Here is a 23384-nt window from a genome sequence, read left to right on the forward strand (position 1 = left end):
AGCTTTGCACACTCTTGGCATTCTCTCAATCAGATTCATGAGGTAGTCACCTAGAATGGTTTTCCAGAAGTTCCCAGAGGTGCTGAGCACTTATGGCCTGCATTGCCTTCACTCTGTGGTTCAACTCATCCCAAACCATCTCAGTTGGGTTTAGGTTGGGTGATTGTGGAGGCCAGATCATCTGACGCAGCACTCCATCACTCTCCTTCTTGGTCAGATAGCCATTACAAAGCCTGGAGGTGTGTTTGGGTCATTGTCCTGTTGAAAAACAAATGATGGTCCCACTAAGTGCAAACCAGATGGGATGGCATGTTGCTGCAGAATGCTGTGGTAGCCATGCTGGTTAAGTGTGCCTTGAATTTTGAATAAATCACCAACAGTGTCATCAGCAAAGCACCCCCACACCATCACACCTCCTCCTCCATGCTTCACGGTGGGAACCACACATGTAGAAACCACAAATGTAGAAACCATCCGCTCACCTTTTCTGCGTCCCACAAAGACATGACAGGTGGAATCAAAAATCTCAAATTTGGACTCATCAGACCAAAGTACGGATTTTCACTGGTCTAATGTCCATTCCTTGTGTTTCTTGGACCAAGCAATTCTTTTCTTATTCTTGTTCTTCCTCAGTAGTGGCTTCTTTGCAGCAATTCAACCATGAAGGCCTGATTCACGCAGTCTCATCTGACTGACTGCAGTGAACTTTTATGTGTTGCCCCAAACCTCCACACAATAACTTAAATACGGTAAAACCAGTCAACAGTTGAGAATATGGAGAGATGTGTAATCCAGAACATACTTGGCTTTACTCAGTAGTGAAATGCTTCCTGACAGTTTGGATTGTACATGTTTTATGTGAGCTTTCCAGCTGATTCTGTCGTCTATTGGCACCCTAAGAAATTTGTACTAATTAGCTCTTTTAATGTTGACACAGTCTATTTGTATAGAATTTGTATTTGTTGTACAGTTTGGGACCCAACACTGACCCCTGGGGGACGCCACAAGCAATGTCCAAACACGATGAAGAAAACTCTCCCAACTTCACAAATTGCCTGCCACTGAGATAACGTCTTACCCAATTCAATACTATGCCCCTGATAACATATTGTTTCAGTTTATTAATCAGTATTTCATGACTGACTGTGTCAAAGGTTTTTTGAGGTCCAGAAATACCCCAACAGCATGTTTTTTATGATCTATGGAGCTTGTGATTTTCATAATTGATTCAATTAATGCCAGTGATGTTGACCGTATTGACTCTCAGTAAGTCATTTGTGTTCAAAAATAACTTTGTCCAGTCTGTCATTAAAATTTTTTTTTTGATTGTACCGGTTTGGAATGATGTTCCAGATGTATGTTAGTGGTTTTGAAATCCCATCAATAACCCTTTTCACTACTGTCATGTCTATTTCATTCAAGTCAGTAGACATCTTGTTTTCACATTTATTAACCATATCTATAACAATCATCTATCATTTTACTGTAGTAGTCCTTCCTACATCCCCCCTTATCATATTAATTTCCTTTTTCTTATATTTTTTGTATTTATTTTCTGCCTCTTTAGTTCAGGCGTTTCATAATCCCCCTGTGATCCATGGATGATCTGTATATTTTTGTTTTCTGCAATATTGTTCTATGGGACATTTTTTTCATGTAAGGATCTCAATTTTATTAGGGATGTTTCATAAATGTTTAAAAAATATGTGTGTTATATATGTATAATACACACACACACACACACACGCAAAATATATAAAGCAACAATAACTACCATCATGTAATATGAATGCCTTTCTGGAAATTGTAAACATTACAAGTAGTGTAAACAAATAAATATTGAATGCATGTACATAAAGTGGGTGGTTATGAACAGTATTCGCATGTGCTGTGTATGTGCACAGTATAAAGTGTGTACAGCATGTAGGCTACATGTTAAAACAGTGTGTTTAATTTCAGGTAAGTGGATATTTTAGTGTTACAGGGTTACTGACACTATGACTGATCATGATCATGACTGATTATCGTGGCCTGTGGAAAGAAACTGCTCTCGTGTCTGCATACATTGCTCCGTAACGCCTCCCAGAGGGGAAAAGGTGGAACAGGTTGTATTCAGGGTGTGATGGGTCTGCACTGATGTTTCCTGACACTGGAGGAAAAGTCAAGTGTCCTGCTGGAGGTTATAAACCACTCAATTAATTAATGATTAGAATGAAAAGAAATAGAATAGTGCTTCTAAAGACGCATTTTCATATGCCTGTCTCTAAACAAAACAAATAAAACAATGTAAAGACGGCCATGTTAGCCCTCCCCTGAAATACAGAAACTAGGAAGTACAAAAACACATCATGCCATCAATACAACCACACACGACTTAAAGTATACACATAAAAAAAACACGTTGTACATACAGAGAGAGTCGTGGACATGTTTCCAATTTGTCCCACGTGCTTGAACGCAACACCTTTCACTTTGTGGAATGACGTGTCAAGAGAGTGCCGGAAGCTTTCAGTCTGTCCAAAATGGCTTACCAGACACTACAACAGGAGTACTTACAGATTCCTGTTGTTACCAGGGCATATACAACTGCCTGTGTCCTCACAACTGCTGCAGTGGTAAGACTTATCCGTATTATCACCGTGTTGTCGGCGGCATAGCTTGGTGCCGCCTAACATAGACGTAACGTCGTTACTTAGCTGCTAGCTGGTTAGCTATAGCACCTGCGAGAAGGATACGTGTCTTAACCTGGTTATCCAGAATGTTAACCCTCTCATTCAAATTATTAAAAGATTAAATCGCACCTACATGTGGCTGGAGCCTTGGGTTGATCTAACCTGTAAACCAGAATTGTAAGCGCTCGCTAAATTGCGTTTCCGTAGCATAACTTAGCAGTTTACTGAGGGTTCACTCACTGATATGTCTTTTGGTGTTAATGCTGCCAGGTAACAGCTGACTCTATGCTGATCTCAGTAAAAGGAACCAACACTGGACAGGGTCTGGCTAAGCTAGACTTGTCTGTGTGTTTGTACTATATGTACTATATGCAAATATAACCTAACATAATCTTTATGTATCATGAGTTTTATTATCTGTTATTACACATCGTGTATGTATCTGTTTGTCTGTTAAGCAACAGAGTAAAAATACAGGACTTGTACTGAATAGAGTACTCTATTCAGTACAAGTCCTGCATTCAAAGTTTTTCTTAAGGATTACCTGAATTTTTATCAGCAAGGTATAGGCAGTGTTCATTATGCAGAATCCTCACTTTCAGAGCTGTGTACTAGATTATTATATAACTTGTATTACATTATTATTATTGTTGATGCATTAATAAAGGTGTGTGTAATGTTTCAGATGGATCTAGTGGAGCTTATTGTAACTATCATCTTACACTCTTTGTTAATAACTATATTTCATTTTGTGTTATAAACTACTTATATATTTCAGCTTAAATATGAATCTGCAAAGTAATTCCAGTTGTAAAATAAATGTAGTTTAGTTTAAAAGTACCATATCTCTCGCCAAAGTGCAGTGGAGTGGGGGGGGGGGGGGGGGAAGAAAGGTAGCATGAAGTGGAAATACGCATGTTAAGCAAAGGTACCTGAAAACTGTTCTTTAGCCCCAAAAATGGATATCTAGTATTTGGTTTGGGCTCTAAACTGTAATGTGAGTCATTCGCAGAAAGACTAAAGACAAAGTGTGAGACCACAGACTGGTGACCACAGACAGAAAGAGGATGCTGCATCAGATCCAAAGAAGAGCATTTAAAAATGAATTTATGTTATCTGCAATTGGACACAAAAACACTGATACTGCTAATCGGAAGAAATGCTAAATAACTGGCTATTATATACAATTGTGTCTTGCTGCAGCCTTTAATGTGATAAGCCGGCTGAATCATTGGTTGGTGCCAGTAAAACAGTTGTTGAGCTTGCTAGTTTTAGAGAGGCAGGGGGCTGAAAGGTGAGAGGGCAGTGACAACACCACTGTCATGAAAAGTGACATGATAAGAGGTGTTTGAGGGAAAAATGCCAGTATAAAAATAAATGAAGGCATCAGTGAAAACTGTTTTGTTTTGCACTTCTTCTCACAGTGTGCTCGGACTACTATGTGTCAAAACAGGGAATAACGTGTTGATGTGCCACCCTTGGTTTCTGATACACAAATGTTGATGATGGTTCTCGGTCATCCAGGTCATGGTAACTCTAAGTGCTGTATCGTAGGCAACTGGACTTGTTTCAGTTTCTTGAAGACGTTTCACCTCTCATCCAAGAGGCTTCTTCAGTTCTAACTAACTGGAGGGGAGCAGGCTTTTAAAGTCTGTGTGGGAGTGTCCTTACAGAGTTGTTAAGGACACGTGTGAGCTCTGAGTTTCAGAGTTGTTAGGGCCACTTGTGGGTCATTGATCCAACCAGCCTTCATGTGGGTTGCTAAGGCTAGGTGAGCCCAGGTGTGAATGGTTGTTAAGCTGTCTGGGGAGGGAGCTCAGTTGCACAAATGTGAGGCTGCGCTTGAGCGCATCGAGTGATTTCAAAAACAGCTGCTGAAACCACATTCAGTATTCAGAGATAAATCGTTTATTTTCCTCACTAGGTGTTTTCACAGTTTCATCTCTACCACACACCACTGAAAGTTCTGTTACAACAACTTATTTCATGCTGCTGAAATCTACATATTCAAAGGCCAGTAAAAATTCCAAATTGTCTTTGGAAATAGTTACTTTTTAAAGAAAATCATAAATAAGTCTGTTTTTGAAAGAGTGCACACGTTCAAATATTCTGTCAATGAGGTTAGATCTAAACAGAATGTAACCAGATAATATTGACTTTTTTTAAGTCCTACCTGTATATAGAAAAAAAACAGAGTAAGGGCTGTATATGGACTGCTGGTTCTGTCATGTAAACTCCGTATTCTAAGTATAGTTTCCATCTATTTGCATGCACCAAAATAATACCCCCCAAATGTAGACTGTGGGCTAAACTTGATTTCCATAATTGGAAGTAGCCTCCACGAAGAGACTGGCTTCTTTATCATCCCATGTAAATGCCTTATCTCCGCTAAGAGCTTAACCAGGGTAAGGCTTATTTAAACAAGATCAGAAAACCGTATCGAAGAAAAGCACCTTTATCATCTTTATAATCTTTGTTTTGTCTTCTCTCATAGCAACTCGAGATCATCACACCATTTCAGTTATACTTCAATCCGGATCTGATTCTAAGGAATTACCAGGTGAGTAATCTGATCCAGCTGCTCCCTGACTTCGTCCTCAATTGCATTTGTTTGACTGCTAGAGCACACAGCTGGTCTGTATCATATCACTATATCATCAGGTATCTGTCTACATAAATGGGGATCATATTTCAATACAGCCAATCAAATCTTAGATAAAACATTAACATCAGAGTTCTATTATAGGCACAGCAGTCGGTCACACTAAGGGTCACACTGAGCCAGACGGCAGCCTACAACACAGGAGCACTGACTAAAATCAGTTTTAAAAAAAGAATCAGCTTTTGTCAAAAATACTGCACATCCATCATGTTTACTGAGACTGTCAGTGGATTTTTTATAGGGCTACACAATATATCCTTTCAGAATCGACATAACACTGTGCATGTGCAGTAGTCACATAACAGGATGCGCAGTGTCACGTACAGCAACTTAACTCATTTCCTTTCAGATTTTAGATGTGTTTTATTGTTTTTTGCATTGCATTTAAACTGAAAGTTAAAATGCAAGTTAGTTCAAATGTCCTGTGGCCTCATCACTGTGTCGACTTGACATTAAGCAGTTAAACAAAGCCTCTCGTCTCTAATAAAAAGCAGCCTGATAAACATTTTTGACCAAAGGAAATGACCTCTGGATGTGTTGATCTCACTCTGTGTGTGTATGTTATGTGCAGCTGAATGCTCTCCCTCTCTCTTTTTGTAGGTATGGCGGCTAATAACCAACTTCCTGTTTTTTGGTCCAGTTGGCTTCAATTTCCTGTTCAATATGATTTTTCTGTATCCTTCTCAAAGGGGGGAAGGGGGTTTAATATATTAATCATTACTATTGTGTTTAATACATTAAGCATTCAAACACTGACATTAATAGGTATGGTGTGGCATTTAGGTGATGATGATGATGATGAAATCTTGAACATTCTTATGTCAGAATCTCTCTGTAGATTTCCTTAACGTATGCTTTCAGGTACAGATACTGTCGTATGCTAGAGGAGGGCTCCTTCAGGGGACGCACGGCTGACTTTGTCTTCATGTTCCTCTTTGGTGGGCTTCTGATGACTGTATCCTTCACGTGAATGTGTCATTGAAAAAAGCATTTGAACATGCAGATAAGGAAGCCTAATTAACAATTCAGTCATTTATTACTTGCATTGACCTCAACATTGACAGCTCTTATACAGTACAGCTAATGGTGCCCTTTGACTTCCACAAGTGATGTGTGTTCGTGTATGTGATGCTGTTATTACGGGTCAGGTCAGAATTTCAAATGCTGCTTCTGTTGATGACTGCATAACACTGCACTTGTACTGTGTACAGGAAGTATTTCAATTAGGGCTGGTGGAACACATCGATGTAATCGATTACATAAATATGTCGATAAACGCAACGTGCATCGACGCGTCGGGTGTAAGCAGTACTACCGCCATGCTTGAGTGCTTGTAGCGGAAGTATCCGAGGGCGGCTGGAACCACACTGGATCCGGCAGTGCAGCAAAACGCTGCAGGCTGGTGCGGTGGTGTGGTAGTGTCACTCCATGGTCTGTGTGTGTGATGTGCTGGGAACCCCCGCTGATCAGTTTGCTGAAAGACAAAGCTGCTATGTTGTTATGCTACTGGCATGCTGGTCCCAGTGATCGTTTGTCCTCATCGAGGGATTAAAAATAACAGAAAACAACCAGAATGAGGCAGATCATTACTGGGTTATAAACTGGGAGACAAGACCGAATCCGAAATAAAAAAGTGAAACTTATCGCTACGCAGAGAAATGTCTGTTGAGTTCCCTCTGTAGTGTTTATCCATGCTAAATAACATGCCCAGCTACTGACCCGTTCTACTCTGTTTATGACCTCCTGCCATGCCTCTGCCACAGTAAGTTAAACATGCTGGTTACTAGTTACTACCAGTTACTTTTTGTCCCTACTGAAATGTAGTATATATTAGGATTACACAGATTACCAGTTAAAACTGGGCTATTATTTGTGGGGAATAGTGCCCTGCAGTGCACACTTTGTCATAATTGTTTGCTGATGATTGAAGATGATTGAATAAAATATTCAAATGTAAATGACATTTACACATGACAACACAAGTTTTCAAATTTTATTTTGGGTAAATTCATTGTTATATTAATTGAGTAATGAAAAAATAATAGTTAGATTAATCCAAAAAATAATCAATAGATTAATCGACACAAAAAATAATTGTTAGGTGCAGCCCTAATTTCGATTGATTCTTATCTGAAGCTACTGTTTTTTCCTTACTGCAAGCTTGTGGGATACAGTACAGATGCATCTTTGCTGCTAAATTAGTAGTGAGTGATGCAGAGATCAGAAAGTGGAGGATGATATGCCCCTCCCATTCAAGTGTCATACACAGACACTCAGTGGTATGCTACTGCTGATTATGATATGCTGCTGCTGTGTGCAATTTAAAAACAGCTGGTCTCTTTTTACAGTTATACACCACTGGTGTGCCACATGCCCATTGTTAATGCCATATCACTTAACCTAGTGAAATGTTGCTGGTTGATTGGCAATGGCATGTCAAAACAGTGGGCGTATGTCAGTGGTGTTACACAGGCACCTACACGACCAACCAGCATTCAGAGATTCTTACTGTCAGACCTTGAAGGGCTTCACACGTTATTGTTTTTACCTCATAATAACTTCCTTTAAAATATTCTATATTTTTCCTGTTAGTAAGATACATTTTGATCCATGCAGCCACAGCTGATTAAAAACCATAAAGGTTTAGCGTAATCACTCATAACTTCATGATTTGTTATATTGCACTAAACCCAATAATATAGCTTCAACAGCGTTCGTTTAATAGTTTTTTTTCATCCACATTGACAGCTATGGAGTGAACCTCTTTTTATGCATACTGATACACTGTGTTAAATTATTTGTCAAGAAATAAGTCTGAATGACTCTGTGTACAGGCAGTATTGTGGCGCAGTGTTTAGCGCCTTGCCCCACAGCAAGTAGGACCAGGGTTCAAGACCTGGCTGGGGCAGGACCTTTCTGTGTGGAGTTTGCATGTTCTCTCCGGGCACTCCGGCTTCTTCCCACAATCCAAAGACATACAAAGTTGGGTTAATCGGTTATTCTTAATTGTCCTGTTGTCTGTCACTGATGTCATGAACACTAACTCCACCTTGCTTGTTCCTGAGGCACAACAGTAACTGGCCATCAACATATCATTTAAATGCCAGACCTATTAAAACAGCATCTTTTGGCACCAGCTTTGTTCAGTCTTCACAGTATTTATTTACCATGTTCTTTAACAAGGTTTCAGATATTTGGCACTTTTGTGAGTCTGGTGTTCCTGGGCCAAGCTTTCACTATCATGTTGGTGTACGTGTGGAGTAGGAGAAACCCAAACGTGCGCATGAATTTCTTTGGCTTGCTGAATTTCCAGGCACCCTTTCTGCCCTGGGTGCTGATGGGATTCTCACTTCTGCTGGGTAACTCCATCATCGTGGATCTTTTAGGTACATCTCTCTGTCAGCATTACTTAGTGCTTTGGTGATATGCTAAGAAGCAAGAGGGAGTGGTGTGGTTGGTGGTGTTCAGTATGAATAGTGGTGGTGTTAAAATGTTTGTTTTATTCTTTGTTTTTTTTTTTTAATCTTTCTTGAGGTATCGCTGTTGGTCATGTCTACTTCTTTCTGGAGGATGTTTTCCCCAACCAGCCAGGTGGTGGAAGGTGGCTGAAGACCCCATCTATCATGTAAGTTCATGTAAGAAACACAGTGAGGGGACCCCAAACAAGGAAACTAAAAAAGAAAGATGACTCATTTATGCTTTGCTTAGTGCTAGAGTGTGCTGACAGTTTTTTTTAAGCTTATGGGAGGTGTATGGAGAAGCACGCTAAAGCCCAGCAGAAGAAATGCCTGTATTAAATGAAAGAACACACTTCAGAGAATAGCTACCGACTGATTTTTCCAAATGCATGTTAGTTTATTTGCTGTTGGTCTCCAAAGAGTATCTAAATGTGATGAGTTTTGGATAAACAAATATTGAGAACAAAATCTGCATTCTTCATTCCTTCTCTCTCCCTTTATTGTGATCTGGAAGCTGATTGACAGAGTTAATAATAGTGAGCATATTCAAATGAAAAGTTTACGAATCTCTTCTGAGTATTAATATTCATTGGTAGGCTATAAACTAACTCTTAGCTATAAAAACAAAGGAATACATTTTATGGGGATATAAGAAACTTGTATAAAAACTACCTTTTTTTAATTCAATAGCTGTGCAGAGATCTATTGTCTGTATGTATGAGGTGTGGCCTTAACCGACTTCCTCATTCCTCTGAGAGCTGCCACCCGCTATGTGTTTGTCTTTAGAAATCCCTCATCCTCCTCCTCCTCTGTGTGTCTCCCACAGAAAGATGCTGTTTGACACTCCAGAGGAGGATGCCAACTACAACCCCCTGCCTGAGGAGCGCCCGGGAGGCTTTGCATGGGGAGAGGGACAGCGCCTTGGAGGTTAAATATGCCCTCAGATCAGGTCACTACCAAGGACATTCCCTCAGAGAGATGAAGGGGACAAACATGGTCTTTGTTTTTGACGTGTTTGTATAGTTCTGGATGAAGAATGCCAAACAACCAGAACTGGTTTGGAGATAACCGTCTGTTGTGTTTGTATATGGGCTTAAATCATCCTCAGAAACTCTTCTTGATGCCAGATCGTTGCTCTAAGACTATTGGAGAGAACTCAAGCTTCGAATGGAACTTTGGACGGTGAGCCTTTGGGCTCGGGTGATGTTTGTCTTCATCTCAGAAAAAATATTGATATACAACCACTGTCATATGAAAGAGGAAAAAATGACAGCAGTAAAATATTATCAAAATGAGTTTATTCAGATGGCAAGTGCTTTTTTTTCATTTCACTTTTTTAAAAAATAAATGTGTGTGGCAAATTATGTTTTGGTTTCATCTCTTTGAAATGAGGTAGTATTGCATGAAACCAAAGACCTCTCAACAGATTAGTTGAATTCATTTAGTCCAGCTTTTCTTCCACCTTCATTGGGTTTTTCATGGCTGTACTCTATTGTATTTCATTTGATACAAACAGCCTTAAAGGAACAGTTCACCCAAAAATGAAAAGTCAGTCATTATCTACTCAGCCCACTTGTCAATGGAAAGTCAGCTGAGGTTTCATTTGTTTACAAAACATTTCTGGAGCCTCACAGCAAGGCAGCATTGCAGCATTCTCCTAAACAGCTGAAGTAGCTGGAGACTTGTTTTAAAAAATAAAAATAAATAACAGAATGGCTCTCTATAGCTCATCTGGCATAACCCAAGTGTTTTCAAATCAATTTGGGAGCTGGGAGCTTCCGCAGACCCGGGGGAGATGTGTGGAGCCTTTTTATTTTTCTCTGGATTTTTGTGTTGATGTCTTGAGGGAGCCGTTTTGTTGTTTTTTTCCATTTTAAAATAAGTCTCCAGCTTCTTCAGTTGTTTAGGAGAATGCTGCAATGCTGTTTTGCTGTGGAGCTCCAGAAATGTTTTGTGGACTACAAAACTTCACCTGACTTTCCATCAGCATGGGGGGAGGAGATGATGACTGAATTTTGGGCGAACTGTTCCATTAAATCAGCTATTTAGGTAGGCAATAAACATTCAAATACACAGTCCACTTTCAAAAAATGAGCAAGTCTATTATTGCAGATAATACTTTTAACTGATTTTGCACACATGTAGACTTTGTCTATGTTATGAGATCCAGGTTACTAGCCCAGCAGCATGTATGGAATGGGTTATAAATACTGGTCAGGAATGTTTGGCCAATTTTTGTTGCTTGTGAGAAGGAATAGGAGGAGTTATGACTTGTAGTGACACATATGTTCAGTAAGAAGTAGGATTAAACATTTTGTTTATTAAGGGATGCCATGCAAGCCCAGTTAAAATTAACAATGTATTGGATTTCAGTGTCATCTTTAAATTCATAGATATACATGTTTGTGCTTCACGTGTTTTGTTTTAATCTATATAAATATTGAGTTTTTATTGTAATGCTGCACACATTTACAAGAACTTCTGAGTTATCCCCAATGAGGTGGAAATACGAGATAACCTTTACAGATAGAGAAGAGTTCAATCTGATCCCAATTTAGATCAGTAGGGGGCGGTAATGGGCTTTAGAAATTGATCCTCTACATTTGAAATGAATTAAGAGTAAGGCTAATGTCGCGTTCGCGATTTTCGGAAAAAATATCCACACTAGGCGTCAGAAGCCACATCGCTGATGTGTTCTATGACTATACTTTTTAAAGCGGGACGTTCACAGCAGTAGTTGTAGTTTTAAGTTAATTTCGGCTTCTCTTCGTGTCGTTTTACACCTATTGAGCAGACATGCTTTTGTAACGCGGAAAGCTGAAGTGAACGCTATTTTTCAAGGAGTTCTCAGATTTCCCAGCTTTATCGCAGGACTCGAACACACGTGAAGAAGAGAGGGCAGCCTAGTAGTTAGCTGGTTAGCGACTGTGTAAAGATGCAATTGGCTCTCAGTAAAACGTTTGGCCAGAAGCCAGTTAAATTCCAGTTAGAACAAGATGGGGACTTTTACATGGTTGGGTCGGAGGTATGTGACTATCTATTTATTGACTTTCCATGCCGAGCGCCCTCGCGTTAGCCTCACTTTCCATTCTTCTGGCTAGTTGATGCTAGCATGCTAACGAACCCAACTGATGGCTTCATAAACAAAGAAATACGTAAAAATGAAGAGCGGGTTATAACAGAGTAAAGTCAGGCCAACAACGGGCAAATCAAAAATAATGCATGTTGTTCCAAGTCCAACAGATAACAGCTAACCTAACAGCTTTTGCTTTATAGCTGTAACTTCTGAGTGCAGCCTGCTTTTGAGAAAGGAAACGTTACTTGTGCTGGACTAACGTTACTAAGTTACACGAAGTAACGTGCATAAGAGTTCTGTGTTTGAAAAAAAAAAGTCCCCCCCACCCTGTTTTCATCGACGTCTGATATTTTACCATTAGCAGTCAGAAAGTTTTTGACGAAAAGAAAAATGTGTGCAGTGAGTACTCTGTTGTACTAACTGGCTGTGTGGAGCAAAGCACCAGGTTATGGTGCTTTTGGTCTGTGTGTTATGTGAACTGTAAAACATATTTTAAAAAGGCTTTATTAAATTACATTTACAACTGTTTCCGTTTGGTCTACCCAGACCAAGTTGAGGCTTTAAGATGAACACAATGTCACTAAACGAGATGAATGTTTGAGACTAAAGCTTCTATGATCTGATGAGACCAAAGATTCAGACTAAGCACTGTGATTGGTAAACAACACAACGTCAGCATCGTGAAGTGCGGGGATGCTTCTTGACAGCAGGCCCTGAAGGCATTAAAGTACAGAGAAATCCTGAAGGAAACCCTGCTGCAGGGAAGTCTGCAAGAGAACCTCGGCTCAGGAGGAGATTTCAATTCCAGCAACAATCAACAACAATCGTAACGAGTCCTCCCCTTGAAACTTGACAGCGCTTGAGTGCTTTTTGAAAGAAGACTTTAGGAGCACGTTTAGTGTCCACACATGTAAAACTGACCGATCCACTTAGAATTGAGGCTGTGATGCTGCCAAAGTTGCCTCGACTCAATATTTACTTTTACTTTTATTCTTCTATTTCATTTTGTTTTACTGAAAGACTTGCCTTCTGCTCTCCAGGTGGGAAACTATCTGCGCATGTTCAGAGGCTCTCTGTATAAAAGATATCCATCTTTATGGAGGAGGCTGGCCTCCGTGGAGGAGAGGAAGAAAATCGTAGCATCATCACATGGTGAGCCTTGTGTTTTTGTTCTTTTACAATGGACATTGAAAAAAGCAGTTTGCAGCCTGGAAGTCCATAGGTCATGTGTAATGATTGCTGCTACACATGATTCTATTATTGTAGTTGAACATGTTTTATTTGAGTCAAGCGACCACTTAGACTAGTGACTTTTCAATTATCAATTATGTGTGAAGTGAAATAAGCTCTTACATTACTAGTATTCTTGATTTTCTACAAATTGTTGAATGTCATCTTTAATATAAATAGACAATGTCTGTTTGGATTTCAGCAGGGAATATCCTCTGACATACAGGAGGTGATGAAACTGGTGAACTGATGGTTTTCATGGCCAGAAAGCCACCATGGTTAACCTCAGAGCACCAGCTAAAGAAACCCAGCTTTCATCAACAGACAATCCAAAAGCATTATGTTGCACCAGTGCAACACTAGTGCATTGTGTACTTTAGATTTACCACTTAAAGGTCCAGTGTGTAGGATTAAGGAGGATCTATTGGCAGAAATAGAATATATTACTCCTAATCATGTTTTCATTGGTGTATAATCACCTGAAGCTAAGAATCGTTGCACATTCGTTACTTGAGAATGAAACTTTGGTCCTCTTCCACAGAGTCCGCCATGTTTCTACAGAACAGACAAACCAATCACCCGCTCTAGAGAGAGCTTTTTGTGTTTCTCACATTTTTTAGTGGCCAGGGTAGGGGAGGGTGAGACAAGGGGTATTTTTTCTTTGGTTGCAATCTGCAACCTCACCACTAGATGTCACTAAATCCTACACACTGGACTTTTAAGTTGATATGTATCTCTGTTTTCTTGCCCATTGTCCATCTGTAGCCACTAGTGTTACTCTGCTGAAGGCCTCAGAATGTGAAGAGATCTTCGAGGGTAATGATGAGAAATACAAGGCGGTGTCCATCAGCACGGAGCCCCCAGCTTACCTCAGGTAATGTCTATCAGATGATGGCTGACCTGTGTTTCAAGATGAGATTTATGACAGAATTTATGAAAGTCAGTCTTAATCTTTTTCTTGTGAGTCCTCCAACTTTATTGAAGTGTATACTAAATAGTTTGTAAACCCTTCTCAACATTGTGTTTTGTCCTTTCCCTAAAGAGAGCAGAAAGCAAAGAGAAGCAGTCAGTGGGTCCCCACGCTGCCCAACAGCTCTCACCATCTCGATGCTGTGCCTTGCTCTACCACCATCAACCGCAACCGAATGGGCCGTGACAAGAAGAGGACCTTCCCCCTGTGGTGAGAAAGATGATTATTTTTAGTTAGTTTAGGCTTTAAGTCAAGCAAAAAGTGCAACAGTATGACTCATGCCTCCCCAGAAAAAGGGTGCATGGAGAGATGAAGAGACAAAGACACCAAATGAAGTGAATATATATTCCGCAGATAGTCTTTTAAAAATGAAATTCCACTTTTTCTTCTTTCTTAGAAAGAGTTTTCTTGCTGAGCTGCAGCAGAGGGATGGTAACAAGAGGGAAATTGGTACTAAACAGATACTAAAACGTTTGGAAAATACTTGATTTGTCTATCATAAACTGCTGAATATTGCTGATATAAGGTTTTTATACACTGTAGATGGATAAAGTATTTGTTTTTTAATCAAGTGACCTGTCAGACCAGTGACATGTCAGTCTAGGCATTATCTCAAGTGAAATGTTTAAAGTACAATGAGCTTTGAAATAATTTTCATATTTAGATTTTCATTCAGCTCATAACCAGGTCATTTTGCATTTTACATTCACCATTGTAAATACCCAGCGTATACATGTTACAGAGTTGATGGAGCTGGTGAACTGGAGCTGTATTAACAAAACATCCTGAAGCTTAAACGGCTCCTAATTGGCCGAGTCGGGAGAAACTCTGAGAGTGATCCATATTGATTCAAATTACAAGGGTTTAAAAAACAAAACCTCTTGGAGTCCTTTGTGCTACATCTATTTTGAAAATGGGAGTGTTGAGGATGAGTTCAGAAATCTCACAGTCTGAGGAGTGAAGCTGCTCTGTAGTCTGGTGGTACAGCAGCAGATACTTCTGTATCTGTTGTCAGATGGCAGCAGGGTGAACAGACTGTGGCTGGGTGGGTGTTGTCTATTAGTATCTTTGGGCTCTGTTAGGGCTTGGCGATAAAACAATAAAGACAATTATCTCAGAATAACTTTTCCTCAATAGAAGTATAAGAAATGGTCAATCACATCAATAGAACTCATTCCATCCATGTTTTGACAGACAACACGAACAGCCAATGATAATGAGAATAACGCTGAACCAATCATGTGGCTGGAACAGCGTTACAAACATGTCAGGTTAGATTGACGCACACAGCGTAGGAGAAGCAGCCGGCAGCACCACACGTGTAAATGTTGGGGCTACTGCAGTCGTGCACATCAGTACGCCAGGAGTGGGAGCAATACTAAAGAGAAAATGACGACAGAAAATGTTAACTCGAGCGACAACGCTACCGAAGAAGACAACCCAACGGACAACAGCCCAAGGCTCAAAAGACAAGGACACTGTTGAAAAGATGGGTCAGAGGAATTTGGTGGTGTGGAGTTATTCTGACTATTTAAAGTCCGACAAGAAGTAGAGTAGCATGCACTGCAAACTGTGTCGAAAGCATGTTCCCACAAAGTCAGGTAATACCACTAATCTTTTTAACAACTGAAGCAGTACCATCCTCTAGAGCATGCACAATGCAGACTTTACAGTCCCAGACCCAAGCAAACGCTGGTGGTCCCCCTAAAACAACCAGGGTGATACCTGCGCAACAACAACAGACCAAAGTGTCCTCTGTCTCCAGCGCCATGTCATACAACAAAAAAATGAAGAGACAGTGATATCACAAATGCAATAGCTTACTTTTTTTGCAAAATCAGAATTAAGATTTTAGTTAAATATATATATACCCATTTTATATGTTTGAAATACAGTTGTGTAAAGCTCTACAGTACATCTGTCACATTCAGCCTTTTCTGGGCTTACATTTGTGTCCAGTATGAACAGGGTGAAAACTTTTACTATGCACATCTGGGCAACTGACTGCTGTATTACGATCGACTTGAAAAGATGTTAATCTGTCCTTTAAGCAATATATGGCTGCAATTGACGATGATTTTAATTTTGGATTAATCTGTCAGTTTTTTTCTTGATTAATTGATTAGTTGTTTGGTCTATAACATTTCTGATTATGGTGAAAAATCTACACCTCAAATGTCTTGTTTTGGTCGCAACACAAAGATATTCAGTTTACTGTCATAGAGGAGGAAACAAACCAAAAAATAGTCCCAAGAAGCTGGAATCAGAGAATTTGTTTCTTTAAAAAAAATTACTCAAACTGATTAATTGATCATCAAAATATTTATCAATTAATTGACAACTAATCAATGAATTGTTGAAGCTGTAAAGCAGTACTGATCTTAATGTGTAAATGGTCAGGTCATGTTAGAAGAAGATGAAGAATTGCTTGGAAAAACAGTAGTAATCTAATCATTTCTGTTGTGTCTTGTGTCTCACTCAGCTTTGATGACCACGATCCTGCAGTGATCCATGAGAACGCAGCCCAGGTTGAGGCGCTGGTCCCCATTCGTCTTGACATGGAGATTGATGGACAGAAACTGCGAGATGCCTTCACTTGGAACATGAATGGTAAATATTAGGGTTGTACCGATCCGATCACGTGACTCGGAAATCGGGGCCGATCACGCCACTGAAGACTCGATCGGGACTCGGACGTTACGACCCGATCAGAGATCGGTTTTATATATATTTATTTAGTCATTATTTGTATTAGATTGTTGATATATGGGCTATTGGTGATTCAAAATAAAAAAAATAAAATGAGTATTTACTACCACTGTTTACGACATGCGCATGCGCAGAAGACCAGCACGCCAGTTTGTTTTGAAGCGGAGTGGCGAGTTGTGGCGCACCATGTCTGCTGTGTGGAAGTATTTTAAAGTGAGTGACGAGAACGATGCAGTTGCAAACTGTCAGATATGTAAATTTGGGATATCGAGGGGTGGTAAAATATAATAAAAAATAAGGGACACCTTGGATAGTTTTCTTCGATCTTTTTAATTTTTTAAATGTATTATAAGAGTATCGGATCGGGACTCGGTATCGGCAGATACTCAAAAATCAAAGGACTCGGACTCGTATCGGGGGCAAAAAACCCTGATCGGAGCATCCCTAGTAAATATACACATTTACTATCTCCAAAATATAGTATGGTCTCCTGTCTAATTTTTCTGCTGTGTCAAGTTTGTCAACTGTATACTTTTGTCTGACCTCACCTATCTGCTCTTTCTCAGAGAAACTGATGACCCCGGAGATGTTTGCTGAGATTTTATGTGATGACCTGGATCTGAATCCTCTGGCCTTTGTTCCCGCCATTGCCTCAGCCATTCGCCAGCAGATAGAATCCTACCCCACCGACAGCATACTAGAAGAGCAGGCAGACCAGAGAGTCATCATCAAGGTCGGTGCTGAACCAAAGGAATAATAATTCCTCATAAATATTAGGTAGCTTTACAGGAATATACCAGAACATCCAATTCTCTTTTTGTTGACCTTTTAAAGAGAGAATGAACATAAACTACACAAAATAAATAACACATGAACATGTAGAAAATAATAAATACATACATAGATTAACAATGGGAGAGTAACGAATGTGTTTCTTGTGCTCATTAATTCAAAGTCTGGTCTGATCTGCATCTCCGTCCCCACCAGATCTCCAGCAGTTAGTCTGATTAGAACAAGACTTCTTTGGGGCAGGGGTTCAGTAATACTGAATAACTTCCTGCTAAATTCTTTCCTAGAAGCTTGTTGCTTTTTTCGCTGTCTAAATATCTACTCCCTACTGTGAGTGAACAGCCCTTCTCAAGTTCAGTCACAACTTAATTCTTAATTGGGTTGAGATCAGGACTCTGACTCAGCCAACATTAGGACACTCACATTGTTGTTCTCAAGCTGTCCCTGTTTAGCTTTGGCTTTATGTTTGGGGTCATTGTCTTGTTGGAACACAAGTCTTCTCCCAAGTTGCAGATGTCATGCTGACTGTTTCAGGTTTTTGCCAAGATTTTTCTTGTAGAAACAACCCCACAATGTGTTGTGTTTGATGGCCAAAAAGTTAAATTAGCAGAGAACTGGTTTCAATTTAAAATATAACAATGGTTTTCTGTTCTTTGTCAAAAAAGCTTGATTTAAGCTATTGTGATTTGATTGTTTTGAGACAATAAAACACCCCTAAGGAGGTGAAAAACCCCTTGAAATTCGCCCTGACTTAGCCCTCACAGTTTGAAAACATATGCTTTGGAAAGATCCCTCCAATCGTTGGCACACAGACTGCGCTTCTTACATAGCTCGTTGTTCTCTTGCCAAGACTATCCTTTGTTTTTCTTCCAGTGGTGCAGGAATGTCGGGCCTTTCTCAGAAGGTGATGAAGTGAGATTTAGCCTTTGTAATTTTAAAGACGAGACTCAAAACCACATACTGCTACTGTAGGACTGGTATATATGTTGGAAGTTGGTTTAAAAACATTGAAGTATAGATGATGTTTATCTTGTTCCTCAGCTAAACATCCACGTTGGAAACATCTCTCTGGTGGACCAGTTTGAGTGGGACATGTCAGAGAGAGAGAACTCACCGGAGTCGTTTGCACTGAAGTTGTGCTCTGAGCTTGGTCTGGGAGGAGAGTTTGTCACCACTATCGCCTACAGCATTCGCGGTCAGCTCAGCTGGCACCAGAGGACCTACGCTTTCAGGTCAATCATCCACTCACTTTAAAAAAGCTGTTAAAATCAAGTGGTACAGTTGTAGTTGTAGTCTCCCTAACTGTTGAGGCGTTGTTATTGTGCCTAAACCTATTCAAACAGCAACTGTTTATATTTGATGATGGCTGGTGTTGCAATTTGTCTACAGTGAGAACCCACTCCCCACAGTAGAGATTGCCATCCGCAACACAGGAGATGCAGATCAGTGGTGCCCCCTGCTGGAGACCCTCACAGATGCTGAAATGGAGAAGAAGATCCGAGACCAAGACAGGAACACAAGGTGAGACAGTCAGATACAAAAAGAAGGTCAGATTATTCAATAAATATATAGAGTCTATGGTGAAAAGTTTACGTCCACTCATAAAAGTTTTCTGTGATGAACGAGTGGAACACAAACTACTTTGTCACAAAAACATTCATGAAGTTTGGTTCAGTAATGAATTTATTATAGGTCTTCTGAAAATGTGACCAAATCTGCTGGATCAAAAATATACATACATTAACATGACCGATCAGTTTTGGTGATTATAGAATGTTGTGTGAATGAAATGTTCTTTGTAGCGTCTAGTTCACTCTAGAAAGAAATTCAGTCATTATCGACTCACCCTCATGCTGATGAGAAGTCCGGTGTAGTTTCTTATTCCTCAAAGTGCAGTTGGAGACCTGCGGGGGTACCCTCCGGCAGGAATAATCCATATAACGAGCGTCAATTGTGCCCAAGAGGAAAAGGTCCATAGAACTACACAAAAACTTATTCCTCCATACTGCTCCTCTGCTGCAATCCAAGTGTCCTGAAGTGGCGACATCCAGAGTTTACTCGAAACGACGTCATTTAGTAAATTTTTCTAGCCTAAACAGTCACTATGTTATATCTGCCTGGAGGCACGCTCTGCGCTCACGCGAGTCTCCCTCACAGCTGATTGCACTACGGAAGCCGCGCCAGACAAGATGAATAAAAAAATAAACTCTGGATGTCGCCACTTCAGGACACTTGGATTGCAGCGGACGAGCAGTATGGAGGAATATTACGAAGTTTTAGTGTAGTTTTATGGACCTTTTCCTCTCGGTCGTCACTTATGCTCGTTATATGGATTATTCCTGCCGGAGGGTACCCCCGCGGGTCTCCAACTGCACTTTGAGGAATAAGAAACTACACCGGACTTGTCATCAGCATGAGGGTGAGTCGATAATGACTGAATTTTGTTTTAGAGTGAACTATTCCTTTAACTTCTTCCGTCTGATTCTGATTGATAACAGCTGCTGACTTTTCTGGGCCCATTTTGATAGGGCTTGTTTGATACAGTCATTAGACTCAGCCACAAACACTACAATGGGAAAGTTTAAGGATCTCAACATTGATCTGAAAGAGCTCATTATTGATTTGAACAAGTCAGGAAAGTCACTTGGGGCCATTTCAAAGCAGTTACAGGTCCCATGATCAACTGTTCAAACAACTGTTTGATCCCAAACACGCATCAAAAGTGCTAAAGGAAGGGCTAAATCAGGCTAGAATTGAAGTTTTGAAATGGACTTCATAAAGTCCTGACTTAAACCCCATCAGATCATGTGGACTGTGCTGAAGAAACAAGTCTGTGTCAGCAAGCCAACAAATTCAGTTAAACTGATTCTGTCAAGAGGAGTGGTTATAATTCAGCCAGAGGACGACCAGAAGCTTGTGGATGGAGATCAAAAGCACCTAATTTAACCAAATATTAGAATTACTGTATGTATATTTTTGATCCAGCAGATTTGGTCACATTTTCAGAAGACCTATAATAAATTCATTATTGAACCAAACTTCATGAATGTTTTTTGTGACAAAATAGTTTGTGTTCCACTCGTTCATCCCAGAGTTGTAGAAATCACTGAAACTGAAGACTGTTACAGAGTGTTTGGTCAGTAACATGTCTCTCCTCCCCCCGCTCATGCAGTAAGAGAGAATAGAAAGTTTCTGGTATCCCTGCCCACTTTATACAATAAGGACAGAGAACTCCAGAAAGAGGCGGTTGTGTCTGCTTGCGAACGTGCAGATAGCAGGATTGCTTGTCTAACTGCAGAATCATTACCCTGATGCTCAGTTCATTCTTACAGTTTTCACTGAATTCTTATTATAATGTGAATGAACTGTGTTTTTTCTAGGCGCATGAGACGACTGGCCAACACGGCTCCATCCTGGTAGAAAGCGACATGAAGCTACATCAGATGATGTGTCCTCTGGAGACTCCTGTTTCTCTGAAACTATCAAGTAAATACACACAGAGTTACACTCACAGGTCATCAGTAAAGCATTGATGAAGCATCTGGACATTGATGAAAGCATGAATGAACTCACAGACATGTGGTCAGTCTCCATGGACACCTCACTGACTGGACACAACACACACACATCCAGGCATTCCTCTGCACACAGGTCATCATGCTTCACTCTGCCTGTAGCACATCGCTCATGGCAACAGTTCAGACCAAACCCAGCATCAGTGTTACATTGAAGGTTTTTTTTGATGTATGCTAAACAAGTTACTGCTACACACCATACCATGCATTCACATCACGTGTCAAGCCACAGTACAGAACACTTACTGAGTTTACTGTACCTTTATGACTGGTTACTGAAATGACATCTTTAATTGTGCTGTTACACTGATCTGGACAGCATCGTCAGCACAACTCTCACATCTGTTGAATTCTTCAGACCTTATGTTATCTATGTGTCTATGATTGAGCACATTAATGTAGATCTTGGTCTAATCAACTTCTGTAGGTGTTTTTCACAGCAGACATTTGAACACCTTTGAAAAGAAGGAGAGACACAGGTAGCTCTAATAACAATAACAATGGCTCTGTGTCTCAGGACTGACTCACAGAACCACATGCAATGAAGTTATAAGTAATATTAATATTACCCCCAAGGCCCCATTCTCACTCGCCATGCCAAGTGTCTTGTATCTGGATAAAATCTTCATTAAATTTAAGACGTTTCATTTACACTCGTCATATACGTGTCTCTGTTGGTCAGATCCCAAATGTGTGATTCAGCTGCTGTTATCACACGCACAGAGGTCACGGGCCATGGATGTAGGAACATCAGGCAGTGAGTGGATATTTCCACAGACTGCTTGCTGACATAGTGACACTATTGGAGGAAGAAATAATATGTATACTTCTTGGTCACACAGATGCATTTACACCTGTTCAACATCTGGCTAGAATGTGTCTCAGTCGGTCTTGGATGCTTTTCCACCAGCATGAAGTGGCTCAGTGTAAAGTGAGTGTGTGTGTCTGTTGTTGTTTGACTCATTCTCCAAGGAAAACAGTGAAAAAGTGTCAAACGTGTTTTTCATATATCAATGAAGACTACATATCTTTGAGTTTTTGACTGTTGGTCTGGCAAAACAAGACTTTTGAAGATGTCACCATGGGCTCTGAGAAATTGTAATGGGCTTTTTTTCCACATATATTGGTATTTTATCGACTGAACAATTCAAACTGGCCTTGGAAATCAAATCTTAGTTAGTGGATGATACCCCAGAAATATGGTAGCACATAATGCCCCTAAGATTGGGGGTTTAATAATTCTGACTTTGGTGGCTGATAATGGAAGGATCGCAAAAAGCTGAATAGAAACTGGGATGATATGAAATGGTAAATAGACTAACCAACAAGTCACCACGTGAAAAATACCATAATCATTTAAAAATCCTTCACATAGGAGCTTCAATTAACATTGATGAGCCACATTAAAGTGTATTGGCTCCTCCTTTATACTGTGGGTGATGTTAGTGTTTTTACTTGACTGAAATGACCAGTGTGCATGTGTAAAATCAAACTACAACAATCCCTGACAATGTAACTGCTGTCCAAACAGGTCTTAAGACAGTGACAGTGGCTTGGATCTGTCAAGAGTTTGCACAATCTGGTCTTGGTACAAATTCTGATCAGTTCTGTGTGCCAGTGTTCATCTGCATGCTAAAACATAGGTAGTTCATACTGTAGCCTGTGCATGAGGGACTAACTATTCCCACTGTTACTTCTGTTTGCGCTGTGCCTCACATTGCATCAGTGTCAGCAGACTGGAGCCTCTGTGTTGTTGGGTAGTATAGAGGGGGAAAACAAGCTGACAAGAACCAATGGTGTCTTTTAAAGTGATGATTTTCAACTTGAACGTACTCCAGAGAATGATGTTAATGTATGTACTGTTGCTCCTTGTTCTCTTCTTTTGTAAAATTGCTTTACCTTTATAGTGGACTTGTTTTTATATGAAAAATAACAATAAAGAAAACCTGTTGAAAACATGTTGTTTTGTTAACCTGTGTTTTTTTAATTTGAGTATTTTGTTGATTTCTCACCAGTTGTTCATCACCAGATGAATAACTTCAAATGTGCAGCTGCAGTAGTCTATTTAGTAATCAGTCACCCTCTAAAACATACATTTTCTTGTGTGAAAGAGGACAATATCCTCAAAGCATTGACTGAATCTGGGCGTGTATAAGTCCTTTGAAAAAATTGGGATTGTCATTTCTGCTGCTGTAGGGTACTCTCAATCAAAACAAAAGACTGTAGATATGTGGGATCATGGG

General features: G+C 40.0%; 2 protein-coding genes across 2 annotated transcripts; both read left to right on the top strand.

The window, feature by feature from the left end:
* The first annotated feature begins 2512 nt into the window (after nucleotides 1–2512).
* derl2 (derlin 2) lies at nucleotides 2513–10156 on the top strand. The gene is made up of 7 exons (XM_073478719.1): nucleotides 2513–2615; nucleotides 5167–5232; nucleotides 5935–6008; nucleotides 6196–6289; nucleotides 8525–8720; nucleotides 8869–8959; nucleotides 9619–10156. The coding sequence occupies exons 1-7, from the start codon at nucleotides 2523–2525 to the stop codon at nucleotides 9722–9724; spliced, it is 720 nt and encodes a 239-aa protein (XP_073334820.1). The 5' UTR covers nucleotides 2513–2522; the 3' UTR covers nucleotides 9725–10156.
* A 1469-nt stretch (nucleotides 10157–11625) lies between these two features.
* On the top strand, nucleotides 11626–23101 carry smarcb1b (SWI/SNF related BAF chromatin remodeling complex subunit B1b). The gene is made up of 9 exons (XM_073478650.1): nucleotides 11626–11817; nucleotides 12909–13020; nucleotides 13864–13972; nucleotides 14141–14278; nucleotides 16551–16678; nucleotides 17344–17510; nucleotides 18608–18798; nucleotides 18956–19087; nucleotides 20947–23101. Exons 1-9 carry the CDS (start codon nucleotides 11728–11730, stop codon nucleotides 20984–20986), a joined length of 1107 nt encoding a protein of 368 aa, XP_073334751.1. The 5' UTR covers nucleotides 11626–11727; the 3' UTR covers nucleotides 20987–23101.
* The last annotated feature ends 283 nt before the right edge of the window (nucleotides 23102–23384 follow it).

This window comes from Pagrus major, chromosome 12 (assembly GCF_040436345.1).
Source record: "Pagrus major chromosome 12, Pma_NU_1.0".
NCBI classification, from domain to species: domain Eukaryota; kingdom Metazoa; phylum Chordata; class Actinopteri; order Spariformes; family Sparidae; genus Pagrus; species Pagrus major.

Coding starts and splice junctions, on each gene's coding strand:
- derl2 (XM_073478719.1), top strand. CDS start 2,523: ATGGCTTACCAGACACTACAACAGGAGTACTTACAGATTCCTGTTGTT. Junction 6,290..8,524: donor TTGGTGGGCTTCTGATGACT/GTATCCTTCACG, acceptor ACAAGGTTTCAG/ATATTTGGCACTTTTGTGAG. Junction 8,960..9,618: donor CTGAAGACCCCATCTATCAT/GTAAGTTCATGT, acceptor TGTCTCCCACAG/AAAGATGCTGTTTGACACTC.
- smarcb1b (XM_073478650.1), top strand. CDS start 11,728: ATGCAATTGGCTCTCAGTAAAACGTTTGGCCAGAAGCCAGTTAAATTC. Junction 18,799..18,955: donor CAGAGGACCTACGCTTTCAG/GTCAATCATCCA, acceptor ATTTGTCTACAG/TGAGAACCCACTCCCCACAG. Junction 19,088..20,946: donor GACCAAGACAGGAACACAAG/GTGAGACAGTCA, acceptor TGTTTTTTCTAG/GCGCATGAGACGACTGGCCA.